The following is a 19,187-nucleotide window of genomic DNA, read 5'->3' on the forward strand; positions in this document are numbered from 1 at the left end:
CCTCCCCGGGCGGCCCCGTCCTCTCGGCTCCCTACCCGGCCCCGGCCCCGGTCTCTGGCGCCCTGCCTCAGCCCCCGGCGACAGCCCCCTCACCGGGAGGCGATGGCGGCGGAGCAGCGGACCCGCTCGCTGAAGTCGCACAGGGCCCGATAGTGGAGGTCCCGGCCCTTCTCCCGCTCCAGGTGGCAGGCGTAGAGAGAGAGCAGGATGCCGGCCGCGCACACCGCGTAGCGGGCTACCCGCTCCCAGCGCGGCACCGACACTCGCAGCAGGACGGGCGCCGCCATCTTGCCCCCGCCCCCGACGCGGACCCGCAAGGGGACAGCAGCGCACGCGCGCCGGGAGCTCATTGGCTCAGCAGCCCGGCCAACCTGGACGTGGCGTCCCGCGCCGCCGGAGGTGCGTCAGGGCGTTCCCAGACGCCACGTCCAGGAAGGGGTGTGGCGCAGGCACGCTCAGGTCGGAAAGAGGTTAGCGGGTGGCGACGGGGCGAGAGCCGCGAATCGCGGGGTTGGGGGTGGCGTGTTCGAATCCCCCCGCCTTGTGGAGCGACCAGATTCCCGTGCGACGGCCACCCGTCCAGCTGAACTGATAGTGGAGCCAATGGGGAGAAGGGATTCCCCCGTTATCAGTGAGGGATGGGGTCCATGCCGTGCTATCAGTTGAGGTGGGGGCTGGTAGACCCTAATCCCAGATCATCCTCCCTACCTTGGCTCCCCAAAGAGCTTTTAGCTGTACCCATGCTAGGCTGCGCATAGCCTGCGAGAGAACAAGGTATTAACAGGTTTCAGAGTAGCAGCCGTGTTAGTCTGTATTCGCAAAAAGAAAAGGAGGACTTGTGGCACCTTAGAGACTAACAAATTTATTAGAGCATAAGCTTTCGTTTCCTTTTCTTTTTGCAAGGTGTTAACATCACACTCGATTTTGTGAACCAAGGGATCTACTCCAACAGATACCCCCTCAATTACCAGTTTTGTCTTTGTAATAAATGACAAAGTGCATTAGGACATGGTCAAAGGACACATGAATAATGTTGCATGGACACAAGGGGGGGAAATGGAAAACATCAATATGGGGTATGGGTGTGTGGTGGTAGGCCTTAAGGTGCTTCTAGATTGGCTGTAGATAACCAATATTTTTCTGCCAGTAGCCATGTAGTTTCCATGACCATCCCAAAGACCACTAAAATGTCAATAAACAAGTCCAAACTCACTTTAAGAAATGAGGTAATAGAAACTGCATCCTGCTCCCTTTGAAATAAATGGAATTTGTGGCATTGACCGCGGTAGGACAAACTATCAATGGGTTTTAGCACATGCATCTCCTTTTGAAGTCCACTTTAGGCTTTAGTCCATTTGGAGAAGAAACAAGAAAGGTACAAAGTATACCATTGTACTTAAGAAGAATACTCTCATTAAGCCTTACTGTAAGATATGACAGGTTTCAGAGTAGCAGCTGTGTTAGTCTGTATTCACAAAAAGAAAAGGAGTACTTGTGGCACCTTAGAGACTAACAAATTTATTTGAGCATAAGCTTTCGTGAGCTACAGCTCACTTCATCGGATGCATTCGGTGGAAAATACAGTGGGGAGATTTATATACACACACAGAGAACGTGAAACAATGGGTTTTATCATACATACTGTAAGGAGAGTGATCACTTAAGATGAGCCATCACTAGCAGCGGGGGAAGCGGGGAGGAGGAGGAAAACCTTTCATGGTGACAAGCAAGGTAGGCTATTTCCAGCAGTTAACAAGAATGTCTGAGCAACAGTGGGGGGTGGGGTGGGGGGAGAAATAACATGGGGAAATAGTTTTACTTTGTGTAATGACTCATCCACTCCCAGTCTCTATTCAAGCCTAAGTTAATTGTGTCCAGTTTGCAAATTAATTCCAATTCACCAGTCTCTCGCTGGAGTCTGTTTTTGAAGGTTTTTTTTGTTGAAGAATAGCCACTCTCAGGTCTGTAATCAAGTGACCGGAGAGACTGAAGTGTTCTCCAACTGGTTTTTGAATGTTATAATTCAAACCCAGAAGTCACCTACTACAGGACAGGCCCAACAAAGAAAATAACAGAACGCCACTAGCCATCACCTTCAGCCCCCAACTAAAACCTCTCCAATGCATCATCAAGGATCTACAACCTATCCTGAAGGATGACCCATCACTCTCACAGATCTTGGGAGACAGGCAAGTCCTTGCTTACAGACAGCCCCCCAACCTGAAGCAAATACTCACTAGCAACAACACACCACACAACAGAACCACTAACCCAGGAACCTATACTTGAACAAAGCCCGTTGCCAACTCTGTCCACATATCTATTCAGGGGACATCATCATAGGGCCTAATCACATCAGCCACACTATCAGAGGCTCGTTCACCTGCGCATCTACCAATGTGATATATGCCATCATGTGCCAGCAATGCCCCTCTGCCATGTACATTGGTCAAACTGGACAGTCTCTACGTAAAAGAATAAATGGACACAAATCAGACATCAAGAATTATAACATTCAAAAACCAGTCGGAGAACACTTCAATCTCTCCGGTCACTCGATTACAGACCTGAGAGTGGCTATCCTTCAACAAAAAAACTTCAAAAACAGACTCCAGCGAGAGACTGCTGAATTGGAATTAATTTGCAAACTGGATACAATTAACTCTTCTTTTTGTAAGATATGAGAGGTTATGGAAGAAGGAAAAGGTGGGGAAAGGATAGTATAGGACAATAATCTTAAATTGTGTCTAAAAATCATCAGTGATTTGTAGATTCTTTCCTGGTAATCTGCAGAACTAAACTTTTTGAGAACTAAGCAGTAGGGTGATTAAGGAGGAGAGGAGATGGATTCATGAGAATATGTTTTCTTATGAATTAACGTCCTAGAACAAGATAGTCAGAAAATAAGGTTTTTCTGGCAGGAGCAGTTTCAATACATCTCTGGTTATAGTTTGAGAAGCCAGCTAAAGTCTCTCAACTATAAATACAAAAGAGGTATAACAGCAGAGTCTAGAATCAGCCTTGCACTAGCATAAACACCCTCCACACCCACTATCTTCCTGCATATTTAAAGTACAATCACAGCCCATCTATCCCCCTACTCTCTTGAGCCTTCTGGGCTTGCTGCTAGACATACTAACAGACAGTAAGTCAATACAATATGAGCCTCTGTAGAATTTCCCGAGGAACAAGAAACAATAAAGCAATACAATGGCAGCATTCATTGCTCAAATGATGCCATTAGTGCCTCTTTTGTTCTATGGAACAAAAGCAATACACAGAAACACATTGTGAAATTACTGCAGCAAAGAGAAGAGATGTATTGCTCAGGACTCATAAAAATGTATTAACAATAGTTAATAGGCTGTCCTTGCTGTCTAGGCTCTAATTTCTACTGGTGTGGCGAAAAAAAGTCGGGTTGCACAGAAGAGATAATAAAGGTGAGGTATGGGGAAACAGAAACAACCCTGTCTCTTGCCTGGCAGCAGTCACATTTTTGAAGTTCAGCCCCCAAATAACACAAAGTCTCCCGTCAAGAATAATTTTATGTATAATTAATGAAGGCACAACCAGGTAAGAACCCAGGCAGTGCCTAAGAGGTGTGTAGCACCCTCAATTCTTATTAAAGTCACTGAGAGTTGAGGACACAACTCTTCACAATAGGCACTCCACAGGTACAGGACTGGGTCCTGAATTTTTACTTCAGGTGGAATACACTTTATTTTTCCTCTCTCAACTTTTGAATGATGCTTTCTGTGTCAATGGCTGATTTATAGAGGATGTACTATTGGGAATGACTATGGGCTAAATTTAGGAGAGAGAGTTCAAAACTAGTTCCAAAATCTGAAATGATTACTATCTGGAATCCAAATTCTGTATGAAAACCTACAGAAACATGGAATATTTTTCATATAAATACAGCACAGCAAATATTTTTCAGCCTAGTTAGATTGGCAGCTGCTGTAATAATATCTTTAGAAATTATTAAAAATAGAAATTATTGCTTGGCTGACAAACAAAACCAAAAAACAGGGACATTTAGGGAAAGATACATGCCATGGAGATCTTGACAGACTGGAGAAAAGTCAGGGAAAAAGAACGACAGAGATTCAGAAGGTGGAGGAAACAGCTTCTGAGACAATAATAAAGGTCCAGACCTGCAAACAGTTACATATAGTCCAAATTGATTTAAAAAAATCCTGCAAACAGTTTTTTATAGTCCCATAAATTAAAAGAAATTATGTGAGTGGTTTCTTTGTTGTATATATCACACTAAATGGGCAGGTTACCTCACTGATTTGCTTTTATAAGATATTTTATTGCAGTATAAGTGGTTTGTTTGTCTCCCCTTTAATACAGGAATTAACAGAAATTACATCTGTGATTCAAGCTGCACTTCAGACTAATAATACTTTACAAGCTGATAATACTAATGATGTGATCATGCAGAGAGATTATCACTAGTCAGAGAACAGCAACATCATACATAACAATGCTGAAATAATTTCCCAGCGGTATTTAATATAATTCTAGTCTTGTGCACATCCCTTACATAGCAGCAAAAAACTGAAGAAAAAGAAATGACAAATTTTCTCTTGTGGAAATTATTCCTCCTTGGGCTGGAGCATTAAGTTGTAATGTTGCATGGTAGCAATCATATTAAATATATGAATTTCTGAATGCTTGTGTACAATACAAATAAGAGATATACCTGCCTACAATGGGAAATAAAGCAACCTGAGATTTTGCTTTTGGCCGATTCCCTCTGCCATTTGAAAAACAAAAGGAAAAAAAATACACACACAGGGCCCAATCCCAGGTCCATTGACTTCAAAAGGAGTCCTCCTATTTATTTCAGTGGATATTAGCTCAGGCCCCTAATGAGGAAAAAAAAAAAAAACTTTCCTACATTAACTGAATAAGTAGGGATCAGGAAATCAGAGGGACACATTTATCCATGGTGTGTGTATACTTAGGTTGTTGTAAACTCTTTGGGGCGAGGACTATTTTTTCATTATATACTTGTAACGTAGCTGTGGATCTTCTATTATACATGTAAACAACTAATCCTTTTTAAAATCTGAATAAGCTTGCTATTTTATGGCAGCAATATCCATGGGTTAATTGTGCTATCTAAAGTATTTCCTTTCATCAGTTTTAGGTATATTGCCTTTCCCTTTAATGTGTATTAAGTATCTAATAAAAGTGCCAGATTTCCTTTTTCTAATGTCTTTCATTATTCTTTTTACATCTATCATGTACCTTCTCTGTACTAAAAAGTCCTAATCCTTTCAGTCTCTTCTATTTTTTGCCACCTATCTCTGATCCTCTTCTTTTTCTAACATATCCCAATCCCATGGTGGAGTTGTGGTGATCCTGTGTGCCAAAAAGGATGTGCATTGGGCAAGAGAGAGCCTCCCACTCTTTGCATGTAGGGAGAGATAGATAGCAAGGGTCCCCTTTGTATACAGGCTTGGGGGGGGGGAGGAGGTCCCCTCTTTTTCTAGGTAGATGAGTGCTCCCTTTTTATATAGAACTGGGGTGCAGGGGACCACCCCTTACAAATACAGATTTGTGGTCAGGGGACACCCCCTTTGGGTATGAATCTGCTATACAGGGGACACCCCACTTTGTATATAGACTCGGGGGCAGGACCAATCCCCTCGTGTATGCATCAGGGGCAAAGCAAGGGGCCTACCCCCTCCGCATCTAGGCCTGAGAAGCGAGAGGGGAACCCTTTGGCATAGGCCTCTGTTGCCATAGCAACCCTGCAAGCCCAGGGGCCGGTAACCTTCCGAGAGGGCGCGACATGGTCTATGACGCAACGGGAGGGGTGGGGTTTGTGGCGAGTTAGGGCCCGCCCTCCGCGGCGGAGCCAATAGGAAGGCGGAGCGGAGTGCCTCCTCCCACTGAGGTGGGCGGGACCGCGCTCAGCCAGAGCCGGGCTCGGCAGACATGCGAGAGCCAGGGGCCCGGGAGGGGCCCGAGGCCCCGGACGCCGCCCGGCCGCCGCAGGCAGCGCCCCCTGAGGCGGAGGAGGCCGAGGCCCGCTACGACCCGTACGAGCGGTACAACGTGCGGGAGTGGAGCGGGCCGCGGGGCCCGGGCTCCGGCGGGAAGGGCCGCAGCCGCCGGGAGCGGGAGCTCCGCACCAACCGCTACCTCCCCGCCGGCCACGAGAGGAAGCTCGCCCAAAAGCTGCGCAACAGCCAGGCCAAGCGGCGCCGCTGGGAGCAGCGGGGGCCTCGCTCCACCCGGGCCGGGAGGCGCAGCGCCAGGGCGAGTTACGCGCTAGGCCCAAGGGGGGGGGGTGGAGGTCCCCCCGCTCCACCCGCCCCCCCCCCGGGCCTCCCAGGGAGGTGACCCGCGCTCCTTACACAGCGCCCCCGTCCCGAAACCCCTTTGCAGCCACGCAAATCTGTACACTGGCTCCTCTCCCATACCCCCTGCACTGCCAAGTCGCCGTTGTGGGGGGCGAGCCCCAAACCGATGGTACCCCTCTGTAAGCAACCCAAGGTCTATGATGTTTCTTCTCGCCGTACTCCGCTTGTCAGCCTCTTGGGATAGGGATTTTTTTTTTCTTGGCACAGCACCTAGCACAGAGGACTAGGTCCCATGACTAGAACCCTTAGGCGACGTGGTAGTACAAATGAATAATAATAATAATGAGCGTTAAGTCTAACTGCGGTGATAAAACTTCATAGCTTCTCTGTACTCCGGCTTTCCCCCCTCCTACTTTGAAGCAGCAGCATGTGCAGCCCAAGGAGCTGCCTGATTTTAAGCCATCACCACTGTAAATATTCTTGGGGGAGGATGGTTTTGTGCTGAGAGCAAAGGAGGAGGGTCGGCTTACCTCATGTTTAAATGAAACAGCGAAATGTCACACAGTAGCTGATCACGTAACTAAAAGAGACAATGTTTTGTGTCCATTTCTTGCAGGCTGACTAGAGGACCGGATGTTAAACATCTCCACGCATTCCGACTGCTCTTCCCCTTAGGAAGAGGGAGTCCTGCTCAGGAGTGCTATGCAATGGGATCTCCTTAACCTCACCTGTTGCACTGTTTAAATACCATGTCTTGTAGGACAAATAAGTGACATGTTTTTCCAATAAGACCAAGGTCCTTGGTACGTTTTTTGCCTCATCTTGTGTTATTTTAGGTAATGCCAACAGTATGCTAAGCACTTTACAGACAAGTAAGAAGCCAGGCTTGCTGAATTAGAGACTACGTTTGAATAAAGACTGGGAATGGATGGGTCATTACACAAAGTAAAAACTATTCCCCCACCCAGACGCACACTGTTACTCACACCTTCTTGTCAACTGTTTGAAATGCACCATCCTGATTATCACTACAAACGTTTTTTTTTCCTCCTGCTGATAATAGCCTATCTTAACTAATTAGTCTTTTACAGTTGGTATGGCAACACCCATTTTTTCATGTTCTCTGTGTGTGTGTGTGTGTGTGTGTGTGTGTGTGTGTATATATATATATATATATATATATATATATATATATATATATATATATAATCTTCCTACTGTATTTTCCACTGCCTGCATCCGATGAAGTGGGTTTTAGCCCACAAAAGCTTATGCCCAAATAACTTTGTTGTTCTCTAAGGTGCCACAAGTACTCCTTGTTTTCTTTTACATTTGAAGACACTACAGTCATCTGTTTAGTATGGATGCTTGTGCCCAGGTGAAGCTTCATTGAAGTCAGGGTTCCTTGCTAGTAAATCCTGTTGCAGAGTGGGTAGATGCATGCTTGAGTAATCTTGTTGAACTCAATGAGTTTACTCAGGTGTGTAAACATTTGCAAGATTGGGGCCTTAAATCTCAGGGTTGCTGATTAAGGCCTTGATTTTACATGAACATATGTACAGGTGGATCTCTTGTACTCACAAAGAACCCAATTGAAGTCAGCGAATGAGAGTCGGTGTGGGCACTGGGATCCAACTGCACATGTGAGTTTGGAAGATTAGGGCTTAAGTAGAGTTGTGATTTTCAAAGGGGTCTAAATTAGGGAGGTTTCAGGGATCTTTAAAAATCTTAGCCAGAATGTTGAAAAGGGACACCATTAAAAATCAAATGAAATCAAGGGGGTTGTTTTATTTTTTTAATGGGGATTAAAGTTGTTTAAAATTTTTTTTTAATTTTCACTATTTTCAAAAATATCTCAGTCCCTTATTACTGTTTGAAAGACCCATACAAATAGGGGAAACTGATTAAGGCCCCTATCCTGCACATGTTTAATTTTACTGACATGAGTAGTCCCATTGTCTACTATAATTAGGCTACTGGCATGCTTAAAGTTACGTATGTGTGATTACAGTAGCAGCAAGAGGCCCTCATCAGGATCAGGGCTCTGTTATGCTAGATGCTTCACAACTGCAACAAGCATCGTAGATGCAGTTTGTGCGCCAAAGAACAGGCACATGAGTAGTCCCACGGTGATTTACACAGGCATGTAAAACTGTGAGCATAGATGTTTGCAGGATCTAGGACCTGAAATATAGGAGCAACTACATATGAAGTGGTGTCAAAAATACAAAATAAACTGAAATAATATACATTCTCATCAAATTCTATTGATCTTAAGAGTTGTAATAACAGTAAGTTAACAAAAAATAGAGAGGAGTGTATTTTAAGTATATCCCTTCTAACTCTCCTATTAGGGCAATGTTGGTGTTTTTCTTTGTTTTTAAATGAGTGGTTATATATATTGGCATTGGGCTGTACATAGTACCTTTTTATATACTTAATTGTACATAACAACTTTCTAATATACGATAGCTATATGAATATATGTAAATAAAGGTATTATTATTGGCTTATTTTTTTTAAAGTGGCTTTTATTGTCAGTAAAATCACGTAAGTAATCTGATTTTGATCAGGGCAATTTTTTGGAGTTGGGTCCTGTCACTCCTGCTGCTCTTAAGATTTTTTTTTTTTTTTTTTTAAGACTCCCATCCCACAACGAGCTGTGTGTGTAGACCACTGTTCCTGCACACAACTCTGTGTGGAATCATGGTCATAGTTTTTCTGATCAATACTTGTTTTTTTACTTTCTAGACAGCTGTCTAAATCTGATGCTAGGTTATGCTTTTTGGGGAACTGGTAATTAAATATGGATAAATAGAAAATGTTAATCAGGTCAGTGAGATATGAAATAAAGGTAGAGGGGAGAGACATCTGCCACTCTTTCTGATTATTATAATAATGCTATAAAGTTGGATTTAATTGGTTCACCTGTTCTCTAGAGCATGTAACTATTAATAGATCAAAATTAAAAGGTGGCAATACATGTAAACGAACAGTATAATTTCTCATACATGCCAAACCAATCAGTTTAAAAGAGAGAAAAACATTTAGGATGTTAGCTGAACAGCTGCTAATAGGTGTTGTATTACAAGGTGCTTTGAGCATGGGTCTGTACTCAAGTTTTTGGAAGTAGTATTTGTATAGTACTAACACATTTCAGACATACAAAAAAACCTTTAACATTAACTAAAGTTGGCTTAATTCAATATATAACAACTCGTTTAAACACAGACTGTATACAACAGCATTCACAAGACTATGTATTTTGATTGTAGATGGTTCTGCTCTAAGACTTTCCTACCAAATACATTTATTGGATCTGTAGTCACTTTACTAATTGGTTTCCTCTGAATATTTGTTATTTTTCATTCTCTTGGCTTGAATTTTGAACAGTGGTGCTGCTAAGTGACATTAACATGAGATGCTTTTACTATTCACATTTCTATTACGGCAGCACTTAAAGGCCTCTGTCAGGAGTGGGGCCCCATTAGGGTTGCTATACAAACAGATACATTAAATTCTATCATTCTTCTACCATATAAAATTGACCATTTTTAACTAAGATTTCACCCCCGTAAATGTTGAGATCAACTCCACAGGTACAGTGACCACCTGCTGCTCCCAGGGTCTCAGACTGGCCCAATCGTTGCACTTGACTTCCCAATACCGCAGACATCCATCGGCCTATAGATAGGGCCTTAACCAAGGACGAGGGGCAGCCCTGGAACGTCCTTCCTCTACCCAGCAGGGCCTCCCCAGTGGGTCCCCCCCTCTCCCAGCCTTGGTCTGAGGGCAGGTTGATGGGGACAGTAGGGGAGTCTCTCCCAGCGGCGGCAGCGGGGCGGAGACTGGGCCAAGGGAGCGCAGAACTCTTGCCATCGCTGAAGCGCTAGCCCCGCCCCCTACGCCGAGCTTTGCGTGTGACATCATCAAGGCGCGCCTGGGGGGAGGACGCGCGCCCGCCGCTGGCAACCCGGTGACCTTCAAGGGGGCGGAAGCGGAAGCGGCGGATCGGATTAGTTGGGCTCGCGGCGTTGGCCGGGGAAGGAGGGTGCAGCCGGCGCAGTCCCGGTCCCGGCCGTTAGCGAGTCCGCCCGCAGCCGCCAGCATGCCGAGGGGCAGCCGGAGCCGCACGTCCCGCATGGCGCCCGCGGCCAGGTGAGCGGGGCGGCGCGGGGGCGAGGCGCCTGGAGGGCAGATAGGGTGCGCCCTGTCTCCCCAGGCCTGGCAGGGCAGCCGCCCCCCTGCCGTCGCCGCCCCTGCGTGGATCCGGGTTCATGAGCCTCCCCCCGCGAACATGGCGTGGGCGCAGGGCGGCTCTGGCGGAGCGGGGGGGATGTGCGCGCCGTGGGGCCCAAGGCCTGGGCTGGAGGCGGATCCAAGGTCTCGGTTATGTAACCGTCTCCGGCCTCCTCTCCTGCAGAGGGAGACGGTGTTTGTTGAGCCCTGTGGCCGTGTCGAGGCGGTCAAAGTTTAACTGATTTGTAACCGGGCGGGGTACTGCCTGGACAGTCGTGAACTAAACTAGTTTGTGGCACCTACGGGCTGGACTGGCTGTAGATCAGCCTTGCCAAAACCCAGCTGGCTCTGGCTTGAAAATCCACGACACGTCGATTATCCCACAGTTCACACACTTGTTGTTTTCATTCACATTATGGGGAGGGGGGGTCTGAATCTCGTGTGTCCATTTGTGAAATCTTTATGAAGTTCTCAAAAAGGGGACCTAAGCCTAAAGCCATGTACACAAGGCCTAGAGTTCAGGCTTAGTACCGCAAGACATGGATGCGGTATAAACGTTACCGGTATTCAAAAACTCAGCTTTTAAATAAAACGAAAAGGAGTACTTGTGGCACCTTAGAGACTAACAAATTTATTAGCGCATAAGCTTTCGTGAGCTACAGCTCACTTTATCAGATGGATACAGTGGAAAATATAGTGGGGAGATCTTTAAATACACAGAGAACGTGAAACAATGGGTGTTACCATACAGACTGTAACAAGAGTGATCAGGAAAGGTGAGCTATTACCAGCAAAGGGGGGGGACGGGACCTTTTGTAGTGATAATCAAGGGGGGCTATTTCCAGCAGCTTACAAGAACGGTAGGAGGGGAAATAAACAAGGGGAAATAGTCTTACTTTGTGTAATGACACATCAACTCCCAGTCTTTATTCAAGCCTAAGTTAATTGTATCCAGTTTGCAAATTAATTCCAATTCAGCAGTCTCTCGTTGGAGTCTGTTTTTGAAGCTTTTTTGTTGAAGGATAGCCACTCTTAGGTCTGTGATCGAGTGACCAGAGAGATTGAAGTGTTCTCTGACTGGTTTTTGAATGTTGTAATTCTTGATGTCTGACTTGTGTCCATTTATTAATAGCTCACCTTTCCTGATCACTCTTGTTACAGTCTATATGGTAACACCCATTGTTTCATGTTCTGTGTATATAAAGTCTTCCCACTATATTTTCCACTGTATCCATCTGATGAAGTGAGCTGTAGCTCACGAAAACTTATGTTCTAATAAATTTGTTAGTCTAAGGTGCCACAAGTACTCCTTTTTACAGATACAGACTAATATGGCTGCTACTCTGAAACTCAGCTTTTAAATGAAGCCTTTTATAAAGATTGTTTGTTTGTTTGGGTTTTTTTTTTTTTGCTTTAATGATTTTTTTCCCCCCAATGCAGTCGTGCACCGCAAATGAGAGCAGCACCCCCACCCCCTGCAGCTCGTGCTCCAGTACCAGCACCTGCCCCTGCATCTGCAGTGACTTCTGCTGCTGCACCAAGGCAGCCTGGTCTGATGGCACAGATGGCTACAACAGCTGCAGGAGTAGCAGTAGGCTCAGCTGTAGGACACACACTAGGTCATGCCATGACAGGAGGATTTGGTGGAGGAAGCGGCTCTGAAGCTGCAAGGCCTGACATTACTTACCAGGTACATGGCTGATATTGTATCTTCAGTCTGAGCTATGAATGAAATGGGAAACTTGTAAGGTGAGCCATAGTGTGACATTATAGGCCTAATGACAGCTTAATGCATGGAGATGGTATATGGGGATACATGCATAATTCTATTCTAGTGACTGGCTTTTGTCACCCCCTCAAAAAAGGGGTCTGTAACAGAGGCTCAGTCAAATCTAATGCCCTTATGATTTGATTGGTAAACTAGCCATCAGAATAATAAGATGTTATGGGTATTCAAGTGTTAACTGCCATTCTAGGATTCATTACGAGTTTGTGATGAAGGTCTGAAATATTTAGCTGTTGGATTTGTGCACAAGAGAATTTCCATGTGCTGCTTTTCACGCAAGTAGAAAAAAGACTAAATTGATTAAGATGGTCAGCTAGAGGCTAGGTATAAGGCTCAAATTCTGTCAGCTGCATTTGAACATCGTATCTTGTTGTGCTTTTGTACCAAATTCTTAATCTTACTGAAATAGACTGTGGAGAGTTATGGATTAGCCTTCCATTAGTACCTTTCTGATCACATTTTTCTTTAAAATGCAGACACAACTGCAATCCAAAACATTAGCTCACTTATCAACAAATCTCCTAACTATAAGGGGAACAGGAAAATATCAATGTTTTATGAATTTAAATTGACCTCTATTCACCAATGTGATGCTTGGGGCCAGGCTTCTTGTCCCTGTGTTGGGATTTGAATCCCTCTAGGGACAGTTCTTATGTTGCCAAACACTGGATGAAATCTTAAATCCACTAAGTTCCTAAGAATGGGAAGATTCCCTTTGACTTCAGTGCGGCCAGGGTATTACCTCTAGTATTTGAAAGTTGCATAACTTCCAAGGGAGCTCCTGCTGCCTTCACAGGAGAAGAAAGAAGCAGAAATGTACCTATTGCAATAGGTTGTCTTACGGTGTGGTTCTCTGTATCTGGAAATCTTCATCCAAGTTCATTTTTCAAATATGTGAATTTGTGCTTCTGTGGATTTCTTTTCAGGAGCCTCAAGCAGCCCAGCCTGCATATCAGCAGCAGTCCCAGAATCCTCCCTGCCAGTATGAAATGAAGCAGTTTTTGGAGTGTGCACAGAACCAGAGTGACCTCAAACTGTGTGAGGGTTTCAGCGAGGTGTTGAAGCAATGCAGGTTTGCTAATGGTGAGTAGCTTATTTAGTTGTGTGTAGTCTGCTACAGACTTAAGTCACCTGATTGATTCTCTCAGGAACTGGGCCTGAACCAGCATGGTAATTGGTAATATCCATTCTGGTGTGCGTGCCAGAGCCCCCTGAAGTCATTTGCAATGGAACTGAAAGAATGCACAAAAGCTTCTAATGTTTCCTCCTTTGCTCCGTGTCCAAGTCTGAAATTAAAGGTGGACTCCAAAGGAGTGGTACCCCAAACTCATACTAGCTCCGCTAAACTGTGTAAGGTGCATTGACAGTGCTTGTCTAATTATGGATGTTGCTCTCCACCACAGACAGCTCTCTTCTGCTTTTTATTGAGGCGAAATTGCCTCTGTTGGTCTACACAAGCACAGTTGGAATATGAAACCTAGGGATGCTTAATGTCGGAGGAATTAAGTCTTCCTGAATCATACAAAGCAGATTAATCCACAGGTAGTGAACAAAGGTTCTCAGCATTAAAATTTATTTTGTCACTAATTCTAACTGTTTAATTTACAGGTTTATCCTAATCAAGTTCTACAGAATGAAGAAGCTGAAAATGAGCATTCAAAGATCTAAAATTGAAAGATGCTTCAGTAGTAAACTTAAGGTCTAAAGCTATGTGTGACATCTTGTTAGTTCATGTATTCACAACTGAATGTCCAAACCTTGACAAAACTTAAAGGGTCCTCTAGATTTTTCTGCCACATTGATAAACATGCTGGATTGTAACAGGATAGTTCTAAACTAGAGATCAGGGGAGGGAGTTGAAATATTTTGCCCATCTTCAGAATCTTGTACAAGGGGCCTAATCAAAACTAGTTCTGCTTATTACATTGCTGTTGTGTAAATGTGAGACTAAATAAAATTCTCAATGTTTGAGGTGTCTAATGAGAGCCTGCGAATTAGGAGTTACCACTTTCTGTGGGAATAAGATGTGGAAGTAGATAGTTAGGGAAACATCCCTCCTATGTTGTTAGCCTAAAGACCATGTTTTCAGGACAGCTTAGCGCACACATTCCCTGTTTATGCTGATGAGCCCTCTTCAAAGTCTGGTCCCTACTGCTGGTTCTGAACACTCTCAAAATCTGGCCTAAAGGGTATGAAGGAATAATGCAAACTTGTCTCTCTGCCAACATCTATCTTTGGAAAAACCTCAATCATATGAAAATCAAATCAGCTAAATCAGCAGTTCCTAAACTTGTATGGTGTGGTCAGGTTCTGAAGTGTGAGACTTCCCCATTGAGATTATTGTTAATCACTTGCTTTTCTCCCTGCGCATTCTGTCTCTTACCTTCATTACTATCTTCCAAGCTCAGAAGGGACCATTGTGAATATCTAGTCTGACCATCTGTGTAATGCAGGCCATAGAACTTTCCCCAGAATTGTTTGAATTGGAGCGCTTTTTTTAAAAACTTGATTTCTCAATTGTCAGATATGGAAAATGCACCATAACCCTTAGTAAATTGTCAGAGTGGGTAACTACCCTCCCTATTTTATTTTAACTACCTCTTATTTCTGGTCTGCATTTGTCTAACTTCAGCTTCCAACTGATGGATCTTCCACCCATCTTGGTGGTAACTGCCAGTCCCTGTCTCTTTCCCCTACCTAGGAGTGGAACCAGTAAAAGCACCTATGTTAACTTCTTGTTTCTAGCTACTCAGACAGTCTCTGACACAAGCTTGGGCTTCTGTAAGTATCTGGGAACCAGGAACATTAGCACAGTGGGCCTACATCGCACCAGCTCAAGCTGGGACCAACTGAAGCAACTGATGTCACTGAATACAGCAAGGTTTGTCCCCCTAAGGATTAACTACCAGGCTTCATTAGGAGATCTCTCTTCACATAATTGGTTCAATGGGTGTTGCCTGAACTCATACCATCTTAATTGGTTCAAGCTTTATGAAATGAGAGGGGGCTAGTCAGGGGAAGTTCCTGCAGGAAATCCAGACGCTTTCATTAATTGGAACTGTTTCATTCTAACATGTCTATTACATTGAACAAGAGCTGAATGATGACCAATACAGCAAAACTCACATCACAGCTGCAGCATGACTGCGTACTCTCTCAAGAAGACAATGTGCAATTCATTAGAACATGCAAAATCCTGGCTCTCAAGAGCAGCAGAAACAATGAGTATGTGACAACGGTGGCAGCTTCCTTTCTTCCACTTTAGGGAAAAAGATTACTAAAACATTCCTCAAGGTCAACAATATTCTTATGGCAGCAAGCCAATCCTGCATGGTGGTATGCAGTTCAGTTGTCTTCAGCAGCTGCTGTGCGTACTAGTGCTGCTAGTAACAGTCTGTACTACTACATATTACCAGTGACCTTTGCAGCTATCGGCTAAAAACCTCTAAAGAAAAAATTGGAAGTCTGATTTGTTGTGATGCCTTCCTTAAGTGCTCCACTAGAGGGTGTTTCTATATACTGTTAAAACAGCTTAATGTCAGGTGAAATTCAGCTGCATTTAAAAGCTGCCAAATATGTTCTACGTTATGTACAACCCATGAATGGAAGCTTAGTCACAACTGGAAAAAGCAATAGGCTTTTATAGGAGGGCTTAGAACTCTCCAGCTCCAATGCATCAAAGGGGAAGGAAATGACAGTTACATGAATTGCTTTCCACTGTTCCTCCTTTCCTGTTGTGCTAGTGCTTGATATTACCCTGTTTTCCATAGGTATCGATATACCAGCATACAACTTGACTGTTCCTACAAGGTCCCAGGCCTAGGTCTGACTTAAGACTCTCTGGAGGAAGAGAGAAATTATATGCCTTATGTAATGCCAGTGTTCAAAATACGACTTAACATGTAGCAAGCAAGAAAGGTAGAAGTGATAAAGTATTCTATGCAGCAGTGCAAAAGAGGTTGGGGTAAGACCACATCTACCATGCCATACATATTTCTGCTTTTCATATGTTAGCAGAAGCTGCTTATTGGGTAATACATCTTACGTATGTTAGAGAATCTGCTATCCTTGGACAAGTAAGCTTACACTTGATCAGCTTGGGTTTAGGCTGTAGGAGATGTATAGTTATGTAAAGCATTAAGGTGCACATGGAATTAATGGTGGATACTGTTCTTGAAAGAAGAGCTGGACTAAAGTGCAAGGATATATGTAGATATGGGGGAAAGTTTCGTCAGGTCAAGAGAACAGGGCAACAGTTTGCATAATGGCCTGGGTAAGAATCTTTACCACTATATATCTTTAAAGGGGGCTTTGTAGGCTGAGCACTTCCTCTTGAACTAAAGTGGAGATTTGCTGATCCCTCCCTCATTTTAGCTTCAAACCTACTTCCTGTAGAGGTCTCATAAGACTCCTGTGTGGCTGCTCCCATGGGAGCCAGGGCAAGAATAGCTGCAGTAGTTTAAAAAGTGTGCATAGCATCCCCCTTGCAAGGAACTTGCTGCAGTCCATCTGCTCAAAGAGCTGAGACAAGAACAGGGAGAGGCAAAGCTGGCAGTGACCCATTTCAGGAGTACAAGCTGGTTAAAGAACCCTTTCAACATTATTATTGAGTATATACATTTAGCATAAATGTTCAGAGAGGGAAGCGAGCATGAGGGACAAAACATGTTGAAGAGGGGCTTCTACCTTCTCACCTTGTTACTACTCTTACCAAATTGGCTTTAGCTTAATTACCTCCCGCTCCTCTGGCTGCACTTCAGAAACCAGCAGGCTGGGTTTACAAGTCCTTGCTCTGCTCTCTGCCTGAATTCCATAAAATCTTACCTAAGAACAGTTGTGAATTGGCTCCAAATGCTGAGGAAAAAAATACTGATCACTTAGGAGAAACTACCAGCCTGCTCTAGAATGCTATTACCATTCAGTAACATGTAGGAGAACCAGGAAAGCACTGCTACCTGTTTGAATGGTTTCTGACCACTTCAGACTGAATGCATCCAATGAAGTGAGCTGTAGCTCACGAAAGTTTATGCTCAAATAAAATTGTTACTTTCTAAGGTGCCACAAAGTACTCCTTTTTGTGAATACAGACTAACATGGCTGCTACTCGGAAACCTTCAAAATAGGGTCATTCGTGTTGCTTGTCCCGACCTTCCGCTCCTAAACAGCAATTAAAAGAATGTTGTGGTGCTGTACGTTCATGTCTGAGGCTCTGGCATTGCTTTCAAGTAGCACTGCAACTTATTTTTGGCTTTGCAGCCCTCACACGGACGCTGACCTGCAATGAGTTAGCAGCCATGCTGAAGCTGGGTTGTTATTGTGGAACTCAAAGTGTCTTAGACCCTTATTGTTCAAGTTCATTTTGACATTTGTGGTAGTAATTTGATCCCTAATTGCTGCTCCAGGAAAATTTGGGCTGAAAATAGAAGGCAGAATCTGCAAAGAGGTAATGGTAAGTAGGGACCTGCTGTGTCTAGAAACAAGCAGTAGGAGTACATCTACAAAGGGGGGGGGGGAAAGTGTATGAAACAGGTTAGAACTACAAACCATTGATGTGATGTTTTATATAGCACCTTAAAAGTGATCACCATAAATCATTGTCAATTGTAAGGCAGAGAGCCTTATTTTCTTGTGTGCCTGTGTAATGGTGGGTCCTTTTGGTACCATAGAAGTAATTATGTAATCTTGCTGAAGTTGAAAGCCTCTCTCAAATCCACTAGTGAATGCTAAAACCAGCAAGATATCTGAAACAAAAGTATATTGTCTAATCAGGCCTTTGGAATAGATTGTGTCAAATTCTGCTGTCATTACAATATTGTAGCAGTTGTTACTGGAATGACTCCATTTACTGCACTGGTGTCAAAGTAGAATTTGGCCCATTATCTTGCAGTATTGAGCTTTAAATTAACATACTTGGTAAAGGGACAAAGAGTGCATCAAGAGTAGAAAGACTGGTTCAGAGAGATGCTATTCCTGTATCTGCTATATTCTTTAGGATTTAATATGGGGTGGCCAACCCATGGCTTGTGAGCCACATGCGGCACTTTTATGGTTAAAGTACAGCTGCTGGAGCCCACTATGTCTATTTCCCCTCCCCAACTTCTCTGTCCAACAGATTGCCAGGGATGGGGAGTTTGGGGTTTCTGCCCTGCAGAAGGGTGGCATGGCTTGGGGCTTCAGCCCTAGGGGGTGCACCAGCTGGGGCCTCGAGCCTTGGCAGGCACCTCCCGTGGGGCAGATGCCCCAAGCCCCGCTGCAGGCATGCCCAGCTCTCGAGGTTATTACAATTATTGTATGTGGCTCGGAGGGTCAGTAAGTTTGTGTGTATATATTAAACCATGAGTGGCCAATCAGTTATTTCAGGCTATCAAAGTTTCAAAATACATGATATGGGGATAATATGAAATGCAGACTTGGTGCAGATGTTTGTTTATCTAAACTGAGATAATGGATTTTCCTAAAGAGCAGTATTACCCTGATAAAGACAACTCCCTTTACAGGATCACTGCTACTACTGGACTGTCCCACTATTGTTAGTTCTTTACAGCAGCTCCCTGTAAAGGGGTCCAGTGGATTTTAAGCAAGTTCTGTTAGGCTGGAGCCTCCTGCATCCATTGAAGTTTATGGGAGCCCTCCCACTGAAGCGAACTCTAAATCAAGGGTTTTTTCCCCCACAAAACTAGACAAAAAAAAGACCTTAAAGGTCTGAGCTTGTAAGGTGCTGAGAGCCTCCGAGGAGGTACAGAGCATTCTCCGCTCCCACTGAAGTCCTCCAATCAGGCCCTTAAGGTTTGAGAAGCCCATAGGACCCCAGCCTGCGAGGCGTTGAGCACTTCAGCCGC

At 44.3% G+C, this 19,187-nt stretch overlaps 3 protein-coding genes across 3 annotated transcripts in view; 2 read left to right on the forward strand and 1 right to left on the reverse strand.

Annotated features, from left to right (window-relative positions):
- The window catches only part of VKORC1L1 (vitamin K epoxide reductase complex subunit 1 like 1), a 28,711-nt gene extending 28,311 nt beyond the window's left edge, over positions 1-400 (reverse strand). The window contains exon 1 of the mRNA XM_038375236.2: positions 94-400. Within this exon, the coding sequence (XP_038231164.1) occupies positions 94-350 (257 nt within the window). The 5' untranslated portion in view covers positions 351-400. The remainder of the gene's footprint in view (positions 1-93) is intronic.
- A 5,517-nt stretch (positions 401-5,917) lies between these two features.
- On the forward strand, positions 5,918-7,129 carry NUPR2 (nuclear protein 2, transcriptional regulator). The gene is made up of 2 exons (XM_038375237.2): positions 5,918-6,279; positions 6,940-7,129. The coding sequence occupies exons 1-2, from the start codon at positions 5,956-5,958 to the stop codon at positions 6,946-6,948; spliced, it is 333 nt and encodes a 110-aa protein (XP_038231165.1). The 5' UTR covers positions 5,918-5,955; the 3' UTR covers positions 6,949-7,129.
- A 3,141-nt stretch (positions 7,130-10,270) lies between these two features.
- On the forward strand, positions 10,271-14,333 carry CHCHD2 (coiled-coil-helix-coiled-coil-helix domain containing 2). The gene is made up of 4 exons (XM_038375896.1): positions 10,271-10,481; positions 12,003-12,252; positions 13,275-13,431; positions 13,957-14,333. Exons 1-4 carry the CDS (start codon positions 10,432-10,434, stop codon positions 13,965-13,967), a joined length of 468 nt encoding a protein of 155 aa, XP_038231824.1. The 5' UTR covers positions 10,271-10,431; the 3' UTR covers positions 13,968-14,333.
- Positions 14,334-19,187: the final 4,854 nt, after the last annotated feature.

The sequence above is a fragment of the Dermochelys coriacea genome, chromosome 17 (genome assembly GCF_009764565.3).
Source record: "Dermochelys coriacea isolate rDerCor1 chromosome 17, rDerCor1.pri.v4, whole genome shotgun sequence".
Classification (NCBI taxonomy): domain Eukaryota; kingdom Metazoa; phylum Chordata; order Testudines; family Dermochelyidae; genus Dermochelys; species Dermochelys coriacea.

Bases quoted from the DNA above. Each gene is read 5' to 3' on its own strand.
- NUPR2 (XM_038375237.2), top strand. From the start codon at position 5,956: ATGCGAGAGCCAGGGGCCCGGGAGGGGCCCGAGGCCCCGGACGCCGCC.
- CHCHD2 (XM_038375896.1), top strand. From the start codon at position 10,432: ATGCCGAGGGGCAGCCGGAGCCGCACGTCCCGCATGGCGCCCGCGGCC. The intron at 10,482-12,002 runs GTGAGCGGGGCG...CCCCCAATGCAG, and splicing joins CGCATGGCGCCCGCGGCCAG to TCGTGCACCGCAAATGAGAG. The intron at 12,253-13,274 runs GTACATGGCTGA...ATTTCTTTTCAG, and splicing joins GGCCTGACATTACTTACCAG to GAGCCTCAAGCAGCCCAGCC.